This window comes from Struthio camelus, chromosome 5 (assembly GCF_040807025.1).
Source record: "Struthio camelus isolate bStrCam1 chromosome 5, bStrCam1.hap1, whole genome shotgun sequence".
Taxonomy (NCBI): domain Eukaryota; kingdom Metazoa; phylum Chordata; class Aves; order Struthioniformes; family Struthionidae; genus Struthio; species Struthio camelus.
Window position 1 is genome coordinate 63,625,334 of NC_090946.1, and position 22,703 is coordinate 63,648,036.

Genomic DNA, 22,703 nt, shown 5'->3' on the forward strand with positions numbered 1-22,703 from the left:
AAAAGACAGCATTTCTAGGGTAATTCTTGCCTACAGGCATGACTGGTTCTATGGAATTTCTCCTCCCCTTTTAAAGTTGAACCTTAAACAAGGGGAGAGGAAAGGGGGGGGGAAGTTTCAAAATAGATTCAAACAGATATTCAAGGTAAAGAAGCCTCATTTAAACTTCAAAAATATAACCTTACAACTCCAATTATTGGTTTCCATACCTAGAGATAAAAGACTTTGGCTAAATTTTGTGGGATCTTAGTATTCAGCAGTTTTCCACGACTGGCCCTTAAAAACAATTTAATTTCCTTAACTAAATACAAAGGACCCAGAAAGAAACAAAACCTACATTCAGTTCTAAAAAGAACATCTTTTTAATCAGCTGTACAAGTGCTAACGTACATGGCTATTTGTTAATGAGGACTGCTTGGCTATTCAAAGCGTCAGGAAAAACTCTTCCAGTCCAGTTAACCTAATGTCAAGCATATTTATCAGGAATCAGAATTGAAAAACTGTTAACTTTTTTAATGGAGGATACGAAGACCCATTTACAGAAGCATTCTGCACAAACAAGGGGTTTTCAAGTGTTTTATTTGTCCATTTAGAATGATTAGTATTTATAATCAACAACATAAATCCACCCCTCAATGAAAAGACTGGACAGCTTGTTATTGCCAGGCATATTACAACCTGCTGAAGGGTGAAGAATTACAGATATATAAAGATGAATAACATTATATCATCATTAAGTTGCTTATTCTGCTCACAACAGTTTAATCATCTAATTTTATAAATTAAGATTTGGAAAAAAAAAAAAAATCAACACTTCAGTGACAAAATACATTGCATTTAGTACACAATGTAACAACAGTACTGTTAGTTAAACCAGTGCATTAAAAGGTAAAGAGCAGGACAGCTCCTTTGGAGTAATGTATCATCGCTAATCCCTTACACAAACACAGTTTACAGCCCACAAAAGTTACCAAGAAGTCTTTAAGAAGTCTCCTGCTGCGCAAATTCATCCCACCTAAAATCAGTTTATTCTGGAGAACTTCTCTCCTATACTCGTATTACTTCAATATGAGCACCTAAAATTTTATTCGTTCACATCTGGAATTCCCATCTGCATGTCTCTTCTGAAGTCAAACAAGTAACCAATAGACCTGCATCCATACTTCAACTATCAGGATGAAACCGAAGCAGAAAACTGGCTTTCATTTCTCACCTAGTTAAATGAATAGCTACTTAATATTTTGAAACTCTTGTAAAAAGTTTCCAAGTTTAGTGTTTTAGACTACTGTTCAAGGTTACTTCCATGTATGAAACTTTACATACAGATTTGTAACTAGTCAATAGGGATAGCAGAATAATTAATTGTTGGGGGTAGGGGACACACACACAACCACCAAAAACACTCATCTCTATCTGTTAGAGATGGAATTTTGAGAACTCTTCTCCAAAAGCTAATTTGGAAAATAACCTTTATAATAATCTTCCAGTAATAACTGTGATTATATTGAATCTATACTAGATGACCACTTCAAAAGACTTCAGTTAATGCTTACTGGAATCAGTCTTCAAAATAATGGGAATCAGAGTAATACTTAATATAAACCAAAGTATACTGCAAATCTGTTTCTCAAGATAAGAGATTTCCTACTACAGATCTGAGTGCCCTATCAAGTCTGGAACTACTTGCTTGTCAACTAAGCAGGAGTTCAATTGGAAAAGTTAGTGGACATAGGAGGCATTTTTTGTCATGACAAAGGACATCCACTTCATTCAAGTTGACCAATAGGACAACAATAAAATAAATTCAGAAACCAACTGAATTTGGAAAAGGGGTGATGAAAGTCCCATTCTGGACCACAATATATTTTCAAGGCATTTTTTCTTGGAAAAAAAATGACTTGGAAAAGTAACTTGGGAAAAAAAAAAAATATGAAGTGAACCACAGAAAAAACAGAAACTCCCCCCCCTTTCCCTAGGATTTGAAATTCCCTCGGAGCTTTACCCGGTTAGGCCTAGGCAAAGTTTGAATATGAATAGATTGCAAGCCCTTAAGACAGACAGACTTTTTTTTTTTTTTTTTTTTTTTAAATCTTGTCATCCTAGGTATAAAAGGAAATGATATTCACAGCCCCTCTGTGCTACAGTAATGCAGTCAAACAAATTACATACATACTACTTTTCGCTCCACCACAGGAAAGAGATGCTCACCCAAGCTTTAGTGAAAAAAGGCTAGTTTTTCACATGTGATCTGACACGAATGTAACGCTCTGCTTATCAGTATCCATGAGTTGATGACAAAGGGTCACAAAGGGTTTATCCTTTACACTGTGCAGAGACAGTCACGAGGAGTCAATTTTAACTTACAACTTTTAACCCATTTCAATCCTTTCATTGGAAAAGGGGTAGTTTAAAATTAAGGCACATCCTGCATTGCCTGATCAGTCATAAGATACACTTCTATTCCACTGAAAATATGATCTACTATAAGGCTGGTAATGAAATTTTGCCTAAGTAATCAAATGCACTTGAAGCACTCTATTGCCAAGTCTCATACTGTAGTAGAAAAACAGAAAAAACCTTAGGCACTTTGTGCAAAGGAAATTTTAGAACCACAGCCTACAACTACATGGGGCCACTGGCTCATTAGGTTTATTGGCATTACATTCTTTGAGAATGAAAGGAATGGACACAATTATTTAAGTGTTAAAACCGCAGCTTGAAACTCCTGTACCTGCTATCTGCTGCCTTCTAAACCTGTCTTAAAAGTGAGCTGAGAAGTTAAGATTTTGGTATTCAAAAAGATTTAAATCTATGATTTAGTTTCCATCATTACCTTAAACTAAAATTTTCCCCTAAAAATGGAAAGGGAAAATCCCATACCAACCAGGGGATAAAGTTACAGTCACATTGATACCTACTCAAGTAAACATCTAACAAACATTAAGGACAGAATTTGGATTCCCTGCCAAGAGATCAATCTCAACATAGCATTAAATTGTCCTCAAAGTTTGAACTGGCGCTGATTCAAAGTAATAAGAGAACTGGGTTCTCCAAACACAGAAAGCCACCTCAGCTGGCTTCAACGTGAAAGTTGTCAAACTGTGCAAACTCGAAGGAGCGTGTTCCGATAGCAGCCCAGCCATTACTTGGTTCAGTGATGGTAACATTCTCCCAGAGTGGATAACCATTTAACAGTCCGGAGGCTGAAGTGCCCTGTCGAAAGAAAGGAAGGAAAGTCAGCTTTGTAAAATCCAGGGACTAAATACGTTGACACTGAGCAATCTCACATGGGAGAAGAGATGATGCAATTCAGAAAGATGCTAAGTGAACTTGCAATATTTAGATTCACCTTTGCATGGACAATATGTGAAGCGTAATTGCATAGAATCATCCAGTGCCTATGAGTTCTGTGAAAGAGATCTAATGCATTCCCAGTGAATAGATAAAACGCTCACTTTCACCTAACTTAACAGCTTCGTAAATTCAATGAAGAATCTGAAAGGTAAGCTTGATTTTCTTCTTGCATCTGTGCCAGGCTCCCTCAAATAGGCCAGGTGTCTTCAGGAGAGCAGCAAAGCTAGAGCTACCTGGATTGCTAATAGTCCTTTCTGGGGTATGATACATCTGGCATTTATTCTGCAGATTTAGGCAAAAGCCAAAGGGCAACAAAGATCTATTTTAGTCACTAACCTGAGAGGAGCAGGAGAGGACAGTAGAACTTTAAAGTATAACATTACCACTAAAATTAAAAACAGTTTCAGTAAAATTCACTTAATCTAGCTTGCTAGTGTTTTCCATCAAACATTAGTGGTGGTGGGGGAGGGGGAAATCACTCCAATTTACTTGCATTTCTTTATTTGAAAGACAGTTATAAACACAAGTAAAAGCAAAGAATGCATTTCAAGAAGCAATTATTTTCTCTAGTCAGCGTGAAAACTCTTTAAAGAGAGCTCTACGTTTCTAGTCATTACATCAAAGACATGCTTGGCACAAAATACTTTAATAGCACAGGTAGAAGTTTGTAACATCACCATTTAAAATTATTACCACGGCTTTGAAAAATTTACATTCATTTTCAGCACCTCATTTAGCCCATTTTACAGTTGACAACCACAGTCAGTGGTGAACAAAAATTTAAAAAAAATGTGTGTGTGGCAGGGGGGGGTAACATGTGTGTGTGTGTGTGTGTGTGAACAAAAATCAAAACTAAGCTACTTCCGTTCCTGTGAACACCCAGATAAGAGTGTCCATTTGTCTTCCAGTGTGAAAGTACAAAATGTAAAAGTAAGCTTCTGAACATTCACTTGACATTTTAGCATGAGAGAAAAGACTTGGTGCATAATTTTAAAGAGAGTTAGCCTCAGTACTAGATCTCCCCAACTAGGATTCAAGTTCTCCTATACTTCAGGCCACATGCCATTGCAAAGGTTACATTCAGCAAGAGGACTGACTCTACGGAGGGATTTGAAGCTATTCCTGTTTCAGGTATGTACATCAACTCCACAGCCAGCTACCTGCACAGGTATACTAAAAGTAGAGTTTGGGACCACTTTGTTTACTAATTAAGACAAAACGGTTTGGACAGGCTTCTCATCAATTATGGCTCATTTCCACAGCAAAAGTATGTTTATGCCTTATCTGTATAGGAGAGAAGAATGGCATCTCCTCTCAGTTCCCTAGTCCTTAAGTGGCTCCATTTACAAGGCCTTAGAGTGCAAAGCCCACTAGGGTGGGAGCAACATTTGTAAAACAGGCTAGTGCAGTTTCTGATAGTCTTCAGAACAGAAAAATCAGGTTACGATCCTTTCATAACGCTAAGCCAAAGATTCTCTCTACCTCACCTATGTGCAGCTTTCAACTCATCTTTGCCATTCTTTTCTATACCCTCTCCAGTTTCTCAAGATCTCTATAATAAATTATTGTCAGTAAAACTTGATAAGAAATTACAATATTAGTTACAAATAATGAATAGAAACATCTGTGTTTTAGATAGGGCACTTTAATGCAATTGGACAGTCAATAGTATGCCACAGTTTTGTCCAACTCATCCAGGACAGGAAGTTTCACAACTGCTCCTTGAACTTTTTCCCCATTTACATCCTTACCTGGATGTTGAGAGTAAGCGTGTGCCACGCGTTGGCCCGGACACCAGAGAGTCCTTTCATCAGTATTTCTTCTCCAGCTGCAAAACATGCTCAAGGTTAGCAAAGCGTTACTTCATACCTTTACTATAAGACTCGCAGCTTAGTATCAAGACAGTAAGAGAAAACTAATACCCAATTTTCAGAGGTGTTCAGAACCAACAGCTTATGGACTTCAACAGCTGCATGAAGGGCTTAACACGCAGACCTGAACTCTGCACTATCAATGTCATTCTCCTGTTTTGCCAGGACTGTTTTACCACTGAAATCTGTAAGGGTCAAAAAGCTTCTGGGGATTTGGCCGAAAATAAGGATTCCTCATATTAGAGGCATAGGTTCATAAGGTGCGACAGTAGCTATTGCTCTGCTTGTTCCACAAGTCTCCTTGTTAATGAACTGGTATTCTGCTTTCCTGAGTTTGAGATGCCACGTCAGCATGTTGCTTCTTTCTGACTTTTTTGCTCAGCTTAAATTTTGACTAGGTGTTATTGACACCTGGATGGAAGACCTGAAAAAAAATTAAGCGCAACAAGTAGCATCTTCAATTATTCAGTAGAGAGCCTGAATATTAGATCAACTTGCAGCTAAAACTATCTTCTAGAAAAATACAAAGATCACTGAAAATAGCTGTAGAGAAAAAATCATCATATTGTATAACCAGCATCCCAGTCTGAAATAATGAGGTGGTCAATCAAATACCCCTCATTTAAACTAGGAAAATTACTCTTGACAGTCTGAGAAACTAATAGGGTAATGTTGCTATGTCTTATTAAAAATAAATACTGGAATCCACTCTTAACATAAGTATGTTTTTATACAGTTGAAACTTAAGTTGTGGTGGAGTTAGATTATTGTGAAGTTTCCTAGGGTGCAACAGTGCACTAAGAAGAGGTAGCGTGATGCCTTTTCTATCCCATTCGTTCAATGTGAAGAGGAGTAAGGAAGGGAAAAAAAAAAAAAAAAAGGAGAAAAAAACCCGAAGAAAATGAGGAACAATAACTACCAAATAGAAGAGGGGAATATTTTTAAGGCGCAGCAGTGTAGTGTGAAATGGGTCATTACAGGCTGTCTTGAAATCAGATAAACTGTAGATCTAAAAATTGCATTTAAGTCATCAGGAATCACTGAAAACTCTAATTTATACTTGTGAAGCAATAGGAAATACATTTACAGCAACAAAAACTGCCACTGTTTCAAAGCAAGTTAAAACACCAAACTTTTAGGCATTGCTCAAGTATTAAAACATATAGTCTTCCATGTGCCTGTCAAGTGCTGTACAGATGAACACATGAGTGCTGGCATTACAAGTAGAACATGATCTGACTCTACTGAGTTAGACCAACAGAGTATAATGCGTAACTTGTGGAAGCCGTAGGCCACTCATCATCATCTAAAACAAATGCGCGTATATTGACTTACATTGCTAAATGACATGGGCCACCGCATTTAAAGTCACATTTTCTTTTTAGGTATACTATAAGAATCAAACTTTTCTAAAATTACCAGTGTATTAGAATATTTACAAAAAACAAAATAAGTTACCTGAACTATCGTTAAATAGGTTTTGTCAACACAAAAAAGACACAGAAAGCTGAGATTGATTAGTATACCAGCCAGTTGCCTTCAGATGTTCCATTTGCATATAAAATATGATCCCAATGAGAACACCACAGGTTAAGTTCACACTGATAGCAGCTGAGCATCTGAGCTATGAAATCTGCTTTTTTTTTTTTTTTTTTTTTAAATATGCAGGTTTCTAGAAGGCTTTCAAGCTGATAAGTCTATATGCCAGTATGCACTTCAGCAAATAGCTGCTTACCTAGGTCACCAGTGACTCTGTAGGTACCATCTGCAAAAACCCAGAAGAAAACTCCTTTGGTACTTCGAACATATATCCCACCATTGCCAACTCTTCCTGCAACAAATACGCCTCCATCATGTGGTTGTTCTATGTAGATGTCACAAGTGACTGTCAAGTTTTCCCTGTAAGCAAAGTTTAGCATTTTAGCAAGCACAGAATGAATTTTGAGCAGCCAGTAGGTTTGGGGAAAAAAAAAAAAAGAAAAAAAAAAAGAGAGAGAAAAAGTCTTCTCTATACAGTATAGCAAATTTTTTGAGGAAAGGTTTAGCCATTCTAATTACTACCTACAGTGTGAGATGTATGGAACCATCCTCACCTATAACTTGTCTAAACTGGCATTACCCCACCTGCAAGTCTACAGATTTTCTTCTAAAAAATTCTTCCTTTCAGAAATCAACAGTAAAACCAAGCATACCGTCAGCAAGTTGGTTTGTTACACAAAGGTTTGCACCTCCACAGAAAAACTTTTAGATCTGCAAAACAACGAGTTAGAAACTACTTTTTAAGATGACTAAATACGATTATGTCTCTTCCTTTCACTCTCAAATTTTAGGCCGCAGCTGCTAAAATTTGATCTTCATTTCTCTAGGGTCTTTAATACAGGTCAAGTTTTAGGAAATCCAGACTCCTTGCCCAAAAGCTATTAATAAATAGTTCAACTAGGTTGAATTCATTTAATTTTCCTGTGCAACAGTGACACTTGAGTGCAACTGTAAAGCACCAAGTTGTACACAGAAGGATAACTGAAAAGGATAAAAATATACCATCAAGCAAAGGAATACCAGAACAGTCAAATTGCACCTAGAAAACTTGCACAATCTTTTTTCTTGAAGTTGCAGTACAAGCCCCTTACAATAAAAATTAAAAACATTCATTTATTTTATTAATTCAGCAAACTAAAATCTAAATCCCAAGTCTGAAATGACTTGCAGTAAAATGGTGTTAATATAGGTGCAAGCCATGTATAGGTTCAGTACAACCATCAGAGTAAAACATTAACAAATGCAAGAGTAGAAGTGCAGCACTTTTATAACACAAGATTAAAATTCAAACCAAAAACAACTAAATAACTCTAAAGTTTAATCACGACAAATTGTTAGTAATGACTGAAGTCACAGTTGTCACCCCACAAAGAAATCCAGTGAAATATTAGTTCAGCATTGCAATAGAATGCAATAAAACTAGAAAAATATCAACCTTAAACCGGGGATGAAGCAAACAAATAAAAGGGCATGAAATTGAAGACTGAGGTTATGAAGAGTTCTAGGTGTATAAGACTAGCTTGAACAACCAGCTGAACATTCAAAAAAAGCTTTATTCTGAGAACAGGGTGAGAGCTTAGTAAGAAATGAACTCCAAGTGAAATAATAGGAAGCTTTTGGGCATTTCAGTGCAAGAGCCTAAGAATACAAACTATGAAGCAGTTTTAGGGATCACTGAACGTGATCTGCTCAATGAGGGATAGTTGATTAAGGGGGAGTACAGGACTTTGCTTAACAGAGAACGGCAGAAGAAAATATCAGGTAACTGAAAAACAACCTCCAACTAGAAAGTGGTGGCATCATTATTCCAGGCTTCAGGGCAAGACGATCATTTAGCCAGGCCCAAAAATAAAGACAGGTGAAGCATGGTCTGAAGAAATATTTAGGGGATTACTGATCCAGTCAGAATGAAAAAAAAATGACAGAAGGGTTACATGAAAGAGTATATCAAAAGAATTTAGGCTAAACTCTTCCAAATCAAAGAAATAAAGTCTTAAGCACAAAGTTTACTATTACTAAACCTATTATTTAACAGGTTCTTTATTAGTATTAAAAAGGATTTGGCAAAGTCATGCTGAAATACGCTTCTTGATACCAAATTACCACAACCACAGCTCCTAGAAAGAGCTACACTCATTATACTCTCACCTGATCAGTAAGGCTCAGTTACACTTACGCAGAAATAAAACTCTGTTCTCTGAAGTAGGTGAACTAAATCCACACAGTTCTAGGGACTGCTCAGAAGGTGGCAGTCTACAACAAGTAGAACTGAATTAATTCCTAAATTATTTCATTGATACAAGATTGATCGAATCACTAACAAGTCAAACTTTATATGGACAAGCAAGACAACTTAAGGTAATTTAAACTGAATCAATCTTTTGTCTCATTTAAAAAAACACGTTGAAACTCAGTATTGTAATTCGAAGTGTGCACTAGAGTTACTGCTTTGATTTGGTCTTTCTAATAAGCCACCCTATACCCACTATTCTCAAAGACAGCTTGGACAAGCTTTATCCTGCTGGGAGTTGAGGAAGACATTGCAGCACTGGAAAACGTTACCAAGAGATATGGTGGAACCTCCATCTTTGGAGGTTTTCAAGATTCATCTAGGCGAAAACACAGCTGATCTGATCCAGTAGTGCTGGCAATAGTCCTGCCTCGAGCAGGGCTCAGTTGCCTCTGGAAGTCCCTTTCAGTTATCACTTCTACATGTCTATACACAGTCTGAAGGCATAAACCATCTGTTCAAGATAGATGAGGCTGGGGACAGATGAACAAACCAGCAAACAGCATTTACATACCACTGAAAGTTTCCTATGATACTGATGGTTTGGTCTGCATCAGAAGACCAAGTGATGGGTCGCTGAAGCACTACCTGACGGAGCGTGAACACGTGATCTCCCGGATCAGAAGTGTTTATGAAGTATTCAAATACACCTGTCTGATCGGCAAAATTTGGAGCTTCACTGAAAGGTGGATTACCTGTTCAGAGAATAAAATACATATCAACACCAAAAGATTATTTTTCTTCTACCTACCCTTGCTTTCAGAGAGTTCCTCTGAAGATATTCTCCATTCCTCTGACTCACTCCATCAAAGCACAGCCTCCAAAACTGAACTAAGTTTTGGGGGTTGGGAGGTTTTGTTGGGTTTTGGATTTGTTGTTGTTGCTTTTAAGCAGGCCCCAGTTTTTACATACACATAAATGAAACAAACTACCTTCTTCCCTTTCTTACTTCCAAGAACTTTCTACTTCACTGCACCTATGAGCTGTATCATCTCAATCAAGAATTTTAGAACTGTTGGTGGCCATCCAGTTAAAACCTATTAAATACACCTTCTTGCAAGTGACATATGCAGGTGTAAACTGCTTATTCATACCTGTTTCTCTGACAAAAACAAAACATACATTCAGATTACTTCATGTCTCATACACACACATAGATGACTCAAATACCACAACTGTAACAGCCTTTCTTTCTTGAGACAATATCCATGTGTAAATAAAGTTTCTACACCAGCAAATTCCAACTTACGAATATTGAAATCATCTTTGTAATTGAAAGGAAAGGGCTGAGATGGTGGAGGATCTGGGCTAGTATATTTTTGCCCTGTCTCGAGCGTGGTTAAAGTGTAAACTTCATCCACATTTAGATCTAAAGAAAAGCTTCCCCTCCAGACCTGGAATTAAAGAAAGCTCAAGCTGCAAAAAAAAAAAGCCAAACACTACTAGATAACAATATATTCAAGTTTCTGAGTTAGAAGAGATCCTCTTAAGTCCCGATTTAAGGCAAAAAAACTGTCTTCTTGCCTCAGTGTTTAATACCTCCAAGTTATATTCAAAACCACTCCCCCAGCCTCTTTATAGCATTCTCCAGGTAAGTTTGGATACAGCTAGTCAAGTTGCAATCAAACAGAGCCAGCGAGACATGACTTAATTAGGCAGTTAAGACATGAAAGACCAGGATTTCCAGCAAAGGAGGGTAAAACCCTTGAAATTACAGACAGACTTCGAGGAATACTCATTTATGGGCAGGATTTAAGTAAAGTCACATATCAGACAGAACGCTCCTGACTTTAAAAAAGCGGCATTTTATCAAAGTCATCAGTGAACAACTTCAGAATATAGTTCCTCACAAATTTGATGAAAATGCACTTTCTCATGTTCTCACTACTTTGGGTAGCAGAAATACAATTTCAATAGAGGTTCTTTATTCCAGAATATTTCTTCCAAACGCATCCAGAGAACACGCAAGTCCCAAAGGCTTGACAACGAACGCATGCAGAGAGTCTAAAAAGTTGGAATGTTAATCAGGCCTCCAGGCCAGAGAAATACTATGGCTGCAGTCTTGCAAATCCTCCTGTAGCAGGAACTCCAAGGCTAATTTAGACCAACACTAACACCTAGTAGATGAGCGTAAATGAGGTTAAACTGGACAAATAATGCTTGGATCTACCATTTGATCTGACATTTTATTATGTTGTTAATGCTCTGGCTGAGAATAAAATAAGGTGGGGCAGAAAGCAAAAAAGGCACCACATGTATCATTAACATATTTGAACCACGCAACTGATTACTCTCAAAGCACATACCTGCTAAAAAGCAGTGATGCATTAGCCCTGCACAACAATCAACATCACCACCCTGCTCGGCATTTATCTTCATGAATACACATAAAAAAACATGAATTTTCTCTCTGAGGGGCACACCCAGAAGGGCCCAATATAAGTTACTTTAGATTACTCTGATATAAAGGATTCTACTTTTTACTTTGTAATCCTATATTCTAAATCAAAGGAAAAACATCTTTTTCCACTATCAATTCTTAAAAGCAAGATTACTACAGAGTACTAAAACAGATCCATCTACCTTCATAGGATGAAGCTGCTGGAAGAAAGTAGAGCGTGCAGATTCAAAGCCAAGCCTCGAATGCCACACCTGAAGGGTTTTCACCATAGCCTGCAATGAAACATAATACAATTTAAGTCCTTTAATATTCACCTTTAGAAATATCGATCCTTTAAGGGCGTCTACCTTTTGTTAGATCTGTTGAACTCATGAGAAGCCACCGCTCTATCCAGCCACACATTACATACAGATTAACTTTTCTGCAGATGACGTATGTCAATAAGTAGTACTACTGCATGTTGGGACAAAGACTTACGAAGACAGAATGCAATGCAATCACACATACACCTTTACCTTTTCTATTAATCAATGACAGCATGCCTTTGACGCAAACCCTCAGCCTACTAGCAACCAGACTGAGATAGTCTCATACTAATTTTGCTTTAATGAGACCTTGCGTTTAGTTCTTGGTTCTCTGATGTTCATTTCTGAACAGAGCATGTTGCCCATAGATCTCCTGTGATACTATGGCATATCAACTACATCAGTTACTGATTTTAAAAAAATAGCAGGAACTGGGTGTGATTAATTACCCAGATGAAGAGTGATCAAGGTAATCAGACAGTTTATCCAAATCAAACCCTAGATACTTCCCACAAAGGGATGTGTATTCCAAAAGCGATACTCAAATACTTTTCCCAAGCAAACCATTTTATCACCACAGTGTGCCATTCACATTATCTCCTCCTAAATGAAGGAAAACTCATGTCCCCAGAAATCAAACATTTAAACACTTTCAGCTTCTGAGAAGCAACTATCCAAAATAGCTACTAATAATAAAACATGCTCCGGTTACGCTATCAGAGCATTGTCCACATTTCAGAGAGTGATTCAGTTTAGCGAGAAAACAAAACCCAGGAGATTCTCAGAACCTCTTTATAGAATGGAGCAACCTAACCTACAACATACAAATGACGGCAGCTATTCCCATAGAAAGGGGCTATGGCAACTACAAAGGTCATAACTATGGCAGCCAGTGAAACTAAGTCAGCATGTCAGAATAACCAGCCTTGAAATAAACCTTGAAGAAAAATCCAATTGCATCTCTGTACTAGGCAGTTTTTTCCTAAGCACACAGATGATTAGACTGTAAGGTAGTAGTTCTGCAAATTGAGTTATGATATAACATCTCATGGTAAAAGCAGGAGTAGAGTGCTTTAAATTTTGCCAGAGGTATAACAGGCTCTACTGTTAGGAGGTGTAGAAGAATCCTGATTTCTTGCTATCCTGTGATATTACCTTGTTTGTATTCAACTACAGACAGCAACACATTTCACGAGAGTGATCAGATGTATTCAATATCTACTTACAAAAGACCCTTCGAGGTAGAAAGTTGCCCTCTGAGGTGACACACTGAAATGAGGCAGTGGAGGTCTAATACACTGAGAATGATTATGACTCTGAGCAGAAAAAGAACAAATAAAAAAACTAACAGAAGGAATATACATTTCTGGAATTCACCAGATACCAATGCTGATGAAAAAAAATCATACGGCATAAATGTAAATAAAAGAAGCAACATAGGATCAGTTTTCAACTCTCTGTTTCACTGCTCTCTGAATGATTGTTACCATTATACTAACTTAATAATTTTATTTGGGATGCTGCTTAGAACAGAATGTGATTTAAATTTCCTACTGAAATGTCATCAAATTTATGATACAAAAATGATATCTACAGTGACCACCAGGAACATTTTGATAGCTCCTTATTCAAAGTTTAGATAGAAAAAAAGACATCTAGTGGTCTCACTAACAAAACTCCAAATATCACAGAACATTTTACAGGTATTGAACTATGTAAATCTAAAGTTATTCATAACAAAACATTCCTTTATGTTTTCTAGTTTGTTGGAGCTGCTGAAGCACATTACCATAGTTTCAATGATAATCGTAAGGTTTCCCAGGCCATCAGTCAGAGCTACAAAGCTGCCGCCTCCTTCTAAGTGTCCATCTACTTGCAAGTATGACCAGCCTGGTTGAGTAAATTGGGTTGTGTGTGCTGAGACAAAACAGAGAAAAATTGGAAGAAAATAATTAAAAGTCTTGATCAAAAAATAACTATTATTTATAGTCCAAACTAAACTTCTCTCTCACACGTGCACACAAACTTTTAACTTTCTTCCAAAAGTAATGAAATTACCACAACAAATTCCATCTATACAAGATAAAAGAATTCTGTTTAGGCACAATTAAAAACACCAGCTCAATGGCAGACAAAACAGTTAAAAAGAAGTGATAGCAATTATTTAGACAGGAACAAAAAACATTATTATGCTATTGTATAAGTCAATCATGCAGCTGCAGTATGAATATTCATCACAATTTCTCTCTCTCTCACATGCACATCCCTCCATTTCTTCAAACAAAACAGTTGAGCTAGAGGAGATTAATAAAAGGAATGAGGTAAAGCACACTAGCCTTTACTGGCATTTCAGAGCAGCTATAAAAGGCAGCAGTTGATTTATCTGTGCACGCACCAAAGGTCAAATATTTAGATTTCCCTTGCAACTGATCTCCCTGCCTTTTTTTTTTTTTTTTGGTATTCATAAAATAGTTACAAAGAGCTACTTTAATTCAGTAGAAAAATTAACACACGTTAAAAAGCATTAAATTAATAGAGGGCTAAGACAATACAGTTATGCTCTGTTTTAGGTCACTTTAGCAATACAAATTTGCAAACTTTTTACCTGTAATCCAAATAGGCGCTTCTACTCTGTAGTGGCCACTCCATGGCTCTTGTGCTGTCATTAATCCACATCGACCAAAGGGCAACTCTTCATAATAACTAGCCACTAAATTCCATGCAATAGTTCTGGAAGAAAAACAGGTTTGTTTGCTTCATTCATGCGGGCAGTATTAGATGAATTTGGTACAAGGATTTGTGTCTCCTGCCTCTCTCTCCAAGGATTTCAAGTTAAAAAATCTCTAAGAATTCTAGAAAGCAAAAACAGCAGTACAGCTATTTTATCTAGCATACATTGAAAAGAAGCTTAAGGTAATAATCCTTCCTGTTAAAGGATAAAATCACAGGAAGGGAAAAGAAAGCAAATCAACTTGCAGTGTTGTGAACTGCTTACAGAACTGATACATTCTCTCTCTGTGTCACTGTAGCAAGTCACTAAAATTAAGACATTAATGGAAGCGTGCACTGAGGGTTAAAGACTTCATTTCTATTTTCTCTTCTGACCACATCAATTTGTGGAAACCCTGAAGGAAAAAGATTAAGCTGTCAATTTTTAGAGGGTTTTTGGTTGGTTGGTTGGTTGTTCCCTCCTGCCCCCTCCCCCTTCTTCTTAAATAAAGTATACTTCTTCCTTTACCCACATACATTAAGACGACAAAACAACTTTACCTGGCCAGCTTCCAGCAATTGTTACCATTTTAAGAAGCTGCCAGGACACTGACAAGGTAATTCCTTCAGGTCTTTTGATTTCATCTTCATTCAAAATCTGTAGCTAGGACTTGAAACTGAAGCTCTGTGCATCCATAAATATGCAAATACAGCTTAATAAAGTAGTTACATAGAAAACACACAGATGCCATATTATTCTGTTGTGTACTGATAATTGCAAAAGGTCAATTTTCTAAAGTCACTGCTATAGATTTAATCACAGTTTACACGCATTTCAGAAGGGATTCAGAAATCCCCTAAAAACGTACTCATAAAAAAGGTGCACTGAGATATAAACTTGACAAATTGCTCACATTAAAATTCTTCAAAGGTCTAGCCTCACGGGAAAGGAACGAAGGGAACTCAGACTCAAAGGAAGTACATTTAGCAGAAAGATGAGCCTTCTTTTATCAGCCAAAGCCTGTTTTCCATATAGAAGCTAAGATAACTTCATTAGGTATATGGATTTGGAACTATTCTACAATAATTTATGAATTCCATACATAGGTCTGGCTGTTGGGTTATTGACTAATGGGGCTCATATAATTACAAAAGGCTTGTAAAAAAATAAAAAAAAAAGAAAGACTTGAAACAAGATATTTAAGCATATGAGAGTCAAGACAAACATATCACTGGTCAGGAATTCATCTAGGAAATATTTATGTTAGAAAGTGTCAGCTCTCAAAAGGAGAGATATCAATAAATATCCTCTTCCTGGTATCGACATGCTTTATGCTGTGCTCCCTTTCAAGCATTTCAGACAAAGATATTTCTCTTTATAGTTCCAAAATGAAATTATGTGAAATTTTATAGTTCCAAAATGAAATTATGTGAAATATAAAGCTTTGAAAATATTTTGCTTAGGTCCTGATGCTCACGCTTTCTTTAATCAGACTTTTTTTGAAACTAGTACTTGTTTCACTGGAAACAAAGAATGTTTTCTCTTCTGTTCTAAAACAGTGAGTTATATAATTTCTCAATAAATAGAACAGCTTTCTTAAAGATTTCTATTAGGCAAGAAAACATCCAGGAGAGAAAAAACATTAAAAAAAAATACAGCAGATTTCAGAATGGATTCTCAGAAGCTGTGTGGAAGAAGTAGACGATTACACTCTCACCTACTAATTTTAACTGAAGACAACAGCAAACTGACAGAGACTAAGAAACATATATGCAGATTAGCTTTGAAGTTATTTTCCTCCAGTGTTCTTCATGCTCCTAGCTTTCTTCTTAGGAGTGTTCTCTTTTTAATAAATATCATCAGGTTCTCAAAAGACACCTGAACTGAGTTGCACAAGCCAATGGAAACACAGAGAACAGTAACTCAAGAACACGCTAAAACTTGTGAGACTTCTATCCTCAAAGGGACACTGAGCCTTACTACATTTGCAGTCAGACTGATGGTGGAGAGTTTCACTTTACCTACTGTCTTAGCACAGCAGATGGATGCGTGGTATAGCACTTTAGATAACTCTTGCGTATGAAGCTGTGAAAATGAGCAACAGCACATAACACTTACGAGGTCATGTTTCCATTCACGTAGTTTTGGTTCAGGATCCGAGCCCAACAGCCTGCACCTACTTCATCATTCAAAGTACTATAATCTTCTGAAGACCACAGTTTCTTCTGAGTTAATATGGCATTCGGTACTGTTTTTGTTCCAGGATAGTGAGCCCTATACAATTTTTTTTTTTTTTTAAAAGAAAGAGCACTTATCACACAAAGAAAAATTAAAGTCTGAAGCCCAAGCAGCAGAAAACTGATTCCCCTCCTCCAAACCACAAATGAAAAATAAACTCTTGCTTTGGAATAATAGCAATGTAATCAAAGAAATTGGTAACAGAGAGATCTGTAATATTATGGAGCTTACCTCATTCGTGTCAGTACAAGATCATTCCTTCTAAAGCAGGCCAGTGCATAAGTAGACCTAGTTTTAAATATACCATGCAGTTCCCACAGCTTGCTAAGGCAAAGCTTTATGCTGAAATTTAGCTCAAATATTTTCCTTATTTGACACAGCAGTTATGAAAGTACATGCTATACTTTGTACTAAACAAATCTGTAAGTAATTATAAATCAACAGCAAGTACTAGGTATTCTTATAAAACCTTAACTGCATGAATGCCCTAGTCATCATCTAAACAAGGCTGGATAGTTTTGCACACCTTTTTAATAAGCTCATCTTTCAACAAGGCAAGTTAGTTGGACTAAAAAAGTTAAAAAGGTGTAGTAAACAGAAAATAAGTGACACACAATAAAAAGCTCGTTTTATCTGCAAGACTTTCCTTAGCACGAGAATGCAGATTCTCCCAAATGCAGACTACCGATCGTACTTAGCTACAACACTGATTCACCGTGCCCAACCAGTCTGACTGAAACAAAACCTTTCAAATAATTTGCAGAGAATGAGGTCATGATCTTCCCCTCAGATAACACGTGTTGAACGCACAGTTAAGCCAAACACACATGCTAAAAATCAAAACCATCAGCACAGGAAACAAAAACATAAAAGCTTCCTTTACTATTAGCCTGAAATTTGACAGGTTTATGAATGTGAGAGCCAGGGACACAAGAAATACCAATTTTTCTAAGTTAATGGTTCATTTTGACCTCCAGATTGGACCCTGAGCCATTTCGCAGTTCTGTAGTCCTTCGTATATGACGTTACTACAGATAGTCTAACAGATGTTAGAGAATTTAAGTACATCATTCTTTCCACTGTTCAGATTATTGAATATTTTCCTTTTTGCTTGGAAAAAAAATACTACCTTGATACCAAGCAAAAGCTCTGCTCATGGCATAAAAAGTGTAATCTGCAAAGACAAAGCAGAGAAGGAACAGATCTCTACTTCTATAGTCCATACCGGGGAGCTCTTTTTCTTAACTATTAAGAATCAGCATTCCTGCCAAATACAAACTATGTTTTTAAATATATATATATATATATACACGAAATATATATATATAAACATAAAATAATAGTAAGTGAGGGACACACAAGAAGCTTTACACAAGATCACATGGGAACAAAGTATATAGAGCTCAGATCTCCTACACAAAGATGGATGTTTCCCTTTATTTGCATAAAAGGGAACACAGAAATAATTCAACAAAGACACTAGAGCTATTACAACACATTGGGAAAAAATAGGAGTGATAGATTAAAGTTACAAGGAGAACAAACAGCTTCTAGAGGTAGAGAGACTCCTTCAGTACATCTTCATTGGCAGCTGTGTTCCACTTAAAGCCCACAGACTTTAAACACTCTCCTTTTGTCCTACCGGTTTGCAATCAAAAAAAGTTTCACCACCAACTGAGAAATGGATCTTTTTTTCTCATCTTAGATACAATTTCAATTACTGTAATGAATTACTAATGAATTACTATAATGTAATGATTTACGTTATACTTGCTTTTCAGCTAGACACCTCTTTTAACCAGGTTTTTATTTTAATTAATAACTACATCACTCCTAAAAAGTAGCACACGGATAATGAGCTCAAAACTCCCACTTCATATGAAAACTAATTTGTAAGTGCAGCAATTATTTTTTCAAAAAACTTTTAATACTAGTGTAGATTTTATGCTTTAAAAAGACCTATCCAAATGTGTAAACATTTGCCCCCAGATTAAGATGCAGACCATCATCCAGTTAACTCTCAGGAAATAACTGGTTCACTGAAGGACCGCTATTATTTGGAGGGGCTTGAGCATCCCAACCACTGTTTCAGGTTGTTTTTTTTTTTTTAAAAAAAAAAAAAAAAAAAAGACTCCTGAACACCCATCCTTCCTGCTGTCTGGGAAGATGAACTGGAGAAGAGAATTTATGCATCATTTTACAGAAGTGATACTTCAACAGCAGCAGTGGGATTTTGGATTTTCTGCTCAAAAGAGCAGAGATTCAGGCACACTGTAACAGAAGACTATTTCCAAGAAGGAAGAAAAAGTGATATGAATCATGAAAGGGGGAAAAAAAAGTTACAATGGCTCTCGGTAGAGAAAACATGAGAGGAATGGTAACAACAGAACTACAATAAACACGCCATATAAACATAAACCTCAGGCTAGTGCCAGAGAATTTACCAACGGCTATTAATGTCAGTGTTTGCATTCTTCAGACCACTGTCATTTACAAAAAAACCAAAATATTTTCATTATTCCCTCCTTGTTTTAGTCTCTCTGGCACCTAGGCCCTGGAGTCAGCAGACGGACTGGAAGGGGAAGAGAGATGTTTTGAATGCTGTATTTTAATACACCCACATCAAGGCCAGTTTTTGTTTTCCACTTTAACAGGTCTTAACAGAGTGCTTCATCATCAGAGCCCCTGTTAGAGTAGTAACAAAATATTTTAAATATGTTAACAATTATCAAACTAAGCATGGTCTATACAGCTCCACAGTCTGCTATAACTCCCGTGTTAAAAAAATCCACAGTTCTTTGTGTAGCGCAGAAGTTTTGTAATTGATAGCTACACTAGATCACATATATTAACAAAGGAATTGTAGTGTCAGCTTTTCTACTTTTGAGTTGTGAATGCTGCTTGGCACAATTACCTACAGTGTCCTAATTAGGACAATCTAGTTATAATAAACCCTTTGTGCAATTTCTCTTTTGATGATAGCAAAGGATCAAAGGGGAAAAGGGGGAAATTAGAACAGAAAAAGTAGAGTTTTCACTATTTTTTTCTCTCATGCACCAGAGCAAGGTTGCAGAAATAATATAACAATTTAAAAAATTAGCATATGGAATACCATCATTGCAATGAAGCTTTACAGAAGAGCACTATATACAAAAACCTCAAATCTTCATTCTCAATGTTGAGAAAAATGAATTTTTCAGCTAACATGACCATCTTTCCCACTTATCATTCTTTATAGGTACACAGGCATAGCAAGAACTTGCAACAGTTTGAAATCACACAACTACAGGCATCGTAATTCCGTCAAAGAGTCATTTCACAACATCGTCTTTTTCTTGGGTTGTTCGCTTGGATGTAACTTAGCTCTGATAAATTTCTCCAAAAGGCCTGGTTTTCTGCTTGAATTCAGCCAAATGTGTCTTCGGAACAGACCTAGTTAAGAACACTGCTGCTTCCATTCACAAAGACTGAGATGTCACCTAACGGTATTCTGCATTTATATTAGCTGAAAATTAAAGCTGTTGCTGTTACTCCTAATGTCGCTGTCACTCTCTAAACACTTTCTATTTTCTTTCAGTTAGCAGCAGGAAGAGGAAAAAAGGTGCCCACACCTGCTCAGTATCTAGAGAGAGAGAAATTTAGTCTCTATCCGTATAGCAAGCAAAATGGAATTAACTGGTTTATACCGTGTTACAAGTAACACACCTAAAGTAAAAAGAGTAACTCTGGAATTTGCAAGCCTATCCCTGGAAAGCAATGTTTTTAAGAGCTACACTGTCATTTAAGCGTGTTCAGAATAAGAGCAATACTTGTTTATAATTCATTACATTTCATTTCACTAGCAAAATTGATGCAGCCATAATAGCTCTGAAAAGCTGTTTTACAAATATCATATTGTAAAGGGCTTTGATGACCAGGGTGATTCCTATGTGGGTAAACTTCTATTAATATTGTTACAGCATCTCTTTAGGGCTCTGTCTCATTACCAGCCATTGCAATATCATGTAGATGAAGTCTGAATGCAAACAGTGCAAGAATAAAACAAAAACAAACAAAAAAGCGCCAGCTTTAATTTCCCATCCAGCTCATCTGATGAGAGGTTTCACAGATCACAGTGAGGTTGAGTCCAAAATTGATTTATGTAGTCATGTAAAATCCTGGCTATTTGAAATATTTCCACAGTTAAGAAAAGAAAAGGAATCCTGACAAAAGAATAAAATTGAAAAAAAAAAAAATCAAAACATCGTGAAGAGATGAGCATCACTGAGTGTCCAGTAGCCAGCTGATTATCCACTACACAAAAAGAGCACTTCAATTCCCTGTTAAGGCTGAATCACAGTAGAGACTTTGAATTTTACACTCCTTGCACAGAGTTAAGTAACTACAGCTTACTGAGACAGCATGAACCAGTTCAGCTTCAGGAACCAACTGACTGCACACTCATGGCTGCCAGAAATTAGAAAGGAAGTATCCTCACTGGCATGAGTTCATGATAACATAGCTTCACAGTTTCCAGACATCCATGGACTTACATCTGGTCAGAGTGAGTTTCTAAGCACTTTCACCTGTTAATTTACGTATCATCTAAGTCTCCATTCAGAAGAAAGTATTAGGATACCTTTTGTTGTTCAGAATATTTTTCAGAGCCAAAGGGGTTTTTTTGTTTCAGTTTCGTGTTTTGGGGGTTTGTTTGTGCATGTTGTATATGATTTCCTTGAAGTTAAAACACCCCCGGATTGCCTGTGTTTGAAGGCAAAAAATCTTTATTTATACACCTACTATGTATCAGATATATAAAAGCTGAAGAGAAAAGACAACACAAGTTGAAGCAGGAACAGCTATGTTTGAAGCATCTGACTAGGTCAGGCAACTTTAAGGACCCTAATAATTTAGCGCTACGGTGAGGAAAAAAAAAAAAAAAACACAATCAGCAAGTCTTACTCATATTTGTATTCAGCAGATAAGTCAATATTCAATCTCAAATTTAGTCTATTCCCTCTGCAAAAATATTACTATTATACGAAGAAACACAGAAAAACAGACAGCTTTTTGCATGCTACTATCCAAATACATTCCTCACATCACAACAAATAGGAACTAAGAATCAAGACATTAATTTAGCCAAAGAAGAGTCATAATCTCAATTCACTTCTGGATCATGTAAGTTTGTTTGACGTTTCTGATTGACGTAAGTCGGTAATACAAGGCTGTACGTAAGGCTGAAAAGTTAAAGCACTTTTTGCACACCAAATAAGAACCAAAGCAACCTTCAGAATAAACCGAGTTCTCCGAAAGATTTTAAGTTAATCAAAAGTGCAACCACAGTCAACAGGAATCTTCCCCACAATGGGAACTTGTGATTCAAGGGTCCGGATTGCCACCAGGACAAAAACCTATGAGATTTGATGTGGGTTAGTAAGCAAGATTACAGTATCAGATTTTTAGTTGCAGATAGAATCTAGAGAGATAAAACTTCAGTTTTGCTATTTGTAAATAAGCAAATAAAGACAAACTGAGAACAAACCACCAAGAAAGAAAAAAAGAGAGCCCCCTACCCAATCACATCGACCACTCCATGGAGCTCAGAGTCAAGCAGCAAGACAAAGGAAATGGGCTCCCACAGTCTATCGCTGGCTATGATCCTCACCTGCTGCAGACCATGCTTATCCAATGTGTATCTTAGCAGCTTTAAAAGAAGAGAGGAAAGAAAAGAGAGAATGGAGAAATAAAAAAAGTTCTTCAAATTTTCAAATATTTATCATTGGGAAAGGCAGTATCTCCTTCAATCCTAATTGAACATATTTCAACTTTTTTTTTTCCTCCCCTCAACTCAGACAAGAAATGTTACACCAAACAAAATGTAACAAACATTGTCAAGCACCAAGGACAAGTTACTCCTCTCTCATGGCAAACCTCAAAGTACATGGCAAAAGGAAAAATGAAAAACATTTGGTTCTTGTTTTCTTACACACGCACACAAAACCGCAGATAAAGT

The 22,703-nt window shown here is 36.8% G+C and overlaps 1 protein-coding gene across 4 annotated transcripts in view; it reads right to left on the reverse strand.

Moving 5' to 3' along the window:
* Positions 1-562: 562 nt before the first annotated feature.
* GALC (galactosylceramidase) overlaps positions 563-22,703 on the reverse strand; it is a 42,440-nt gene continuing 20,299 nt past the window's right edge. For 2 of the 4 annotated variants that reach the window (XM_068946732.1, XM_068946734.1), the window contains exons 7-17: positions 22,264-22,394; positions 16,589-16,744; positions 14,366-14,490; positions 13,550-13,677; positions 12,987-13,076; positions 11,638-11,727; positions 10,304-10,448; positions 9,569-9,749; positions 6,961-7,124; positions 5,106-5,182; positions 563-3,213 (exon numbers count right to left, since the gene is read on the reverse strand). In XM_068946732.1, coding sequence (XP_068802833.1) covers positions 3,070-3,213; positions 5,106-5,182; positions 6,961-7,124; positions 9,569-9,749; positions 10,304-10,448; positions 11,638-11,727; positions 12,987-13,076; positions 13,550-13,677; positions 14,366-14,490; positions 16,589-16,744; positions 22,264-22,394 — 1,431 coding nt within the window. In that variant the 3' untranslated portion in view covers positions 563-3,069. The remainder of the gene's footprint in view (positions 3,214-5,105; positions 5,183-6,960; positions 7,125-9,568; positions 9,750-10,303; positions 10,449-11,637; positions 11,728-12,986; positions 13,077-13,549; positions 13,678-14,365; positions 14,491-16,588; positions 16,745-22,263; positions 22,395-22,703) is intronic. The other 2 variants (XM_068946733.1, XM_009689847.2) reach the window with 1 other exon arrangement.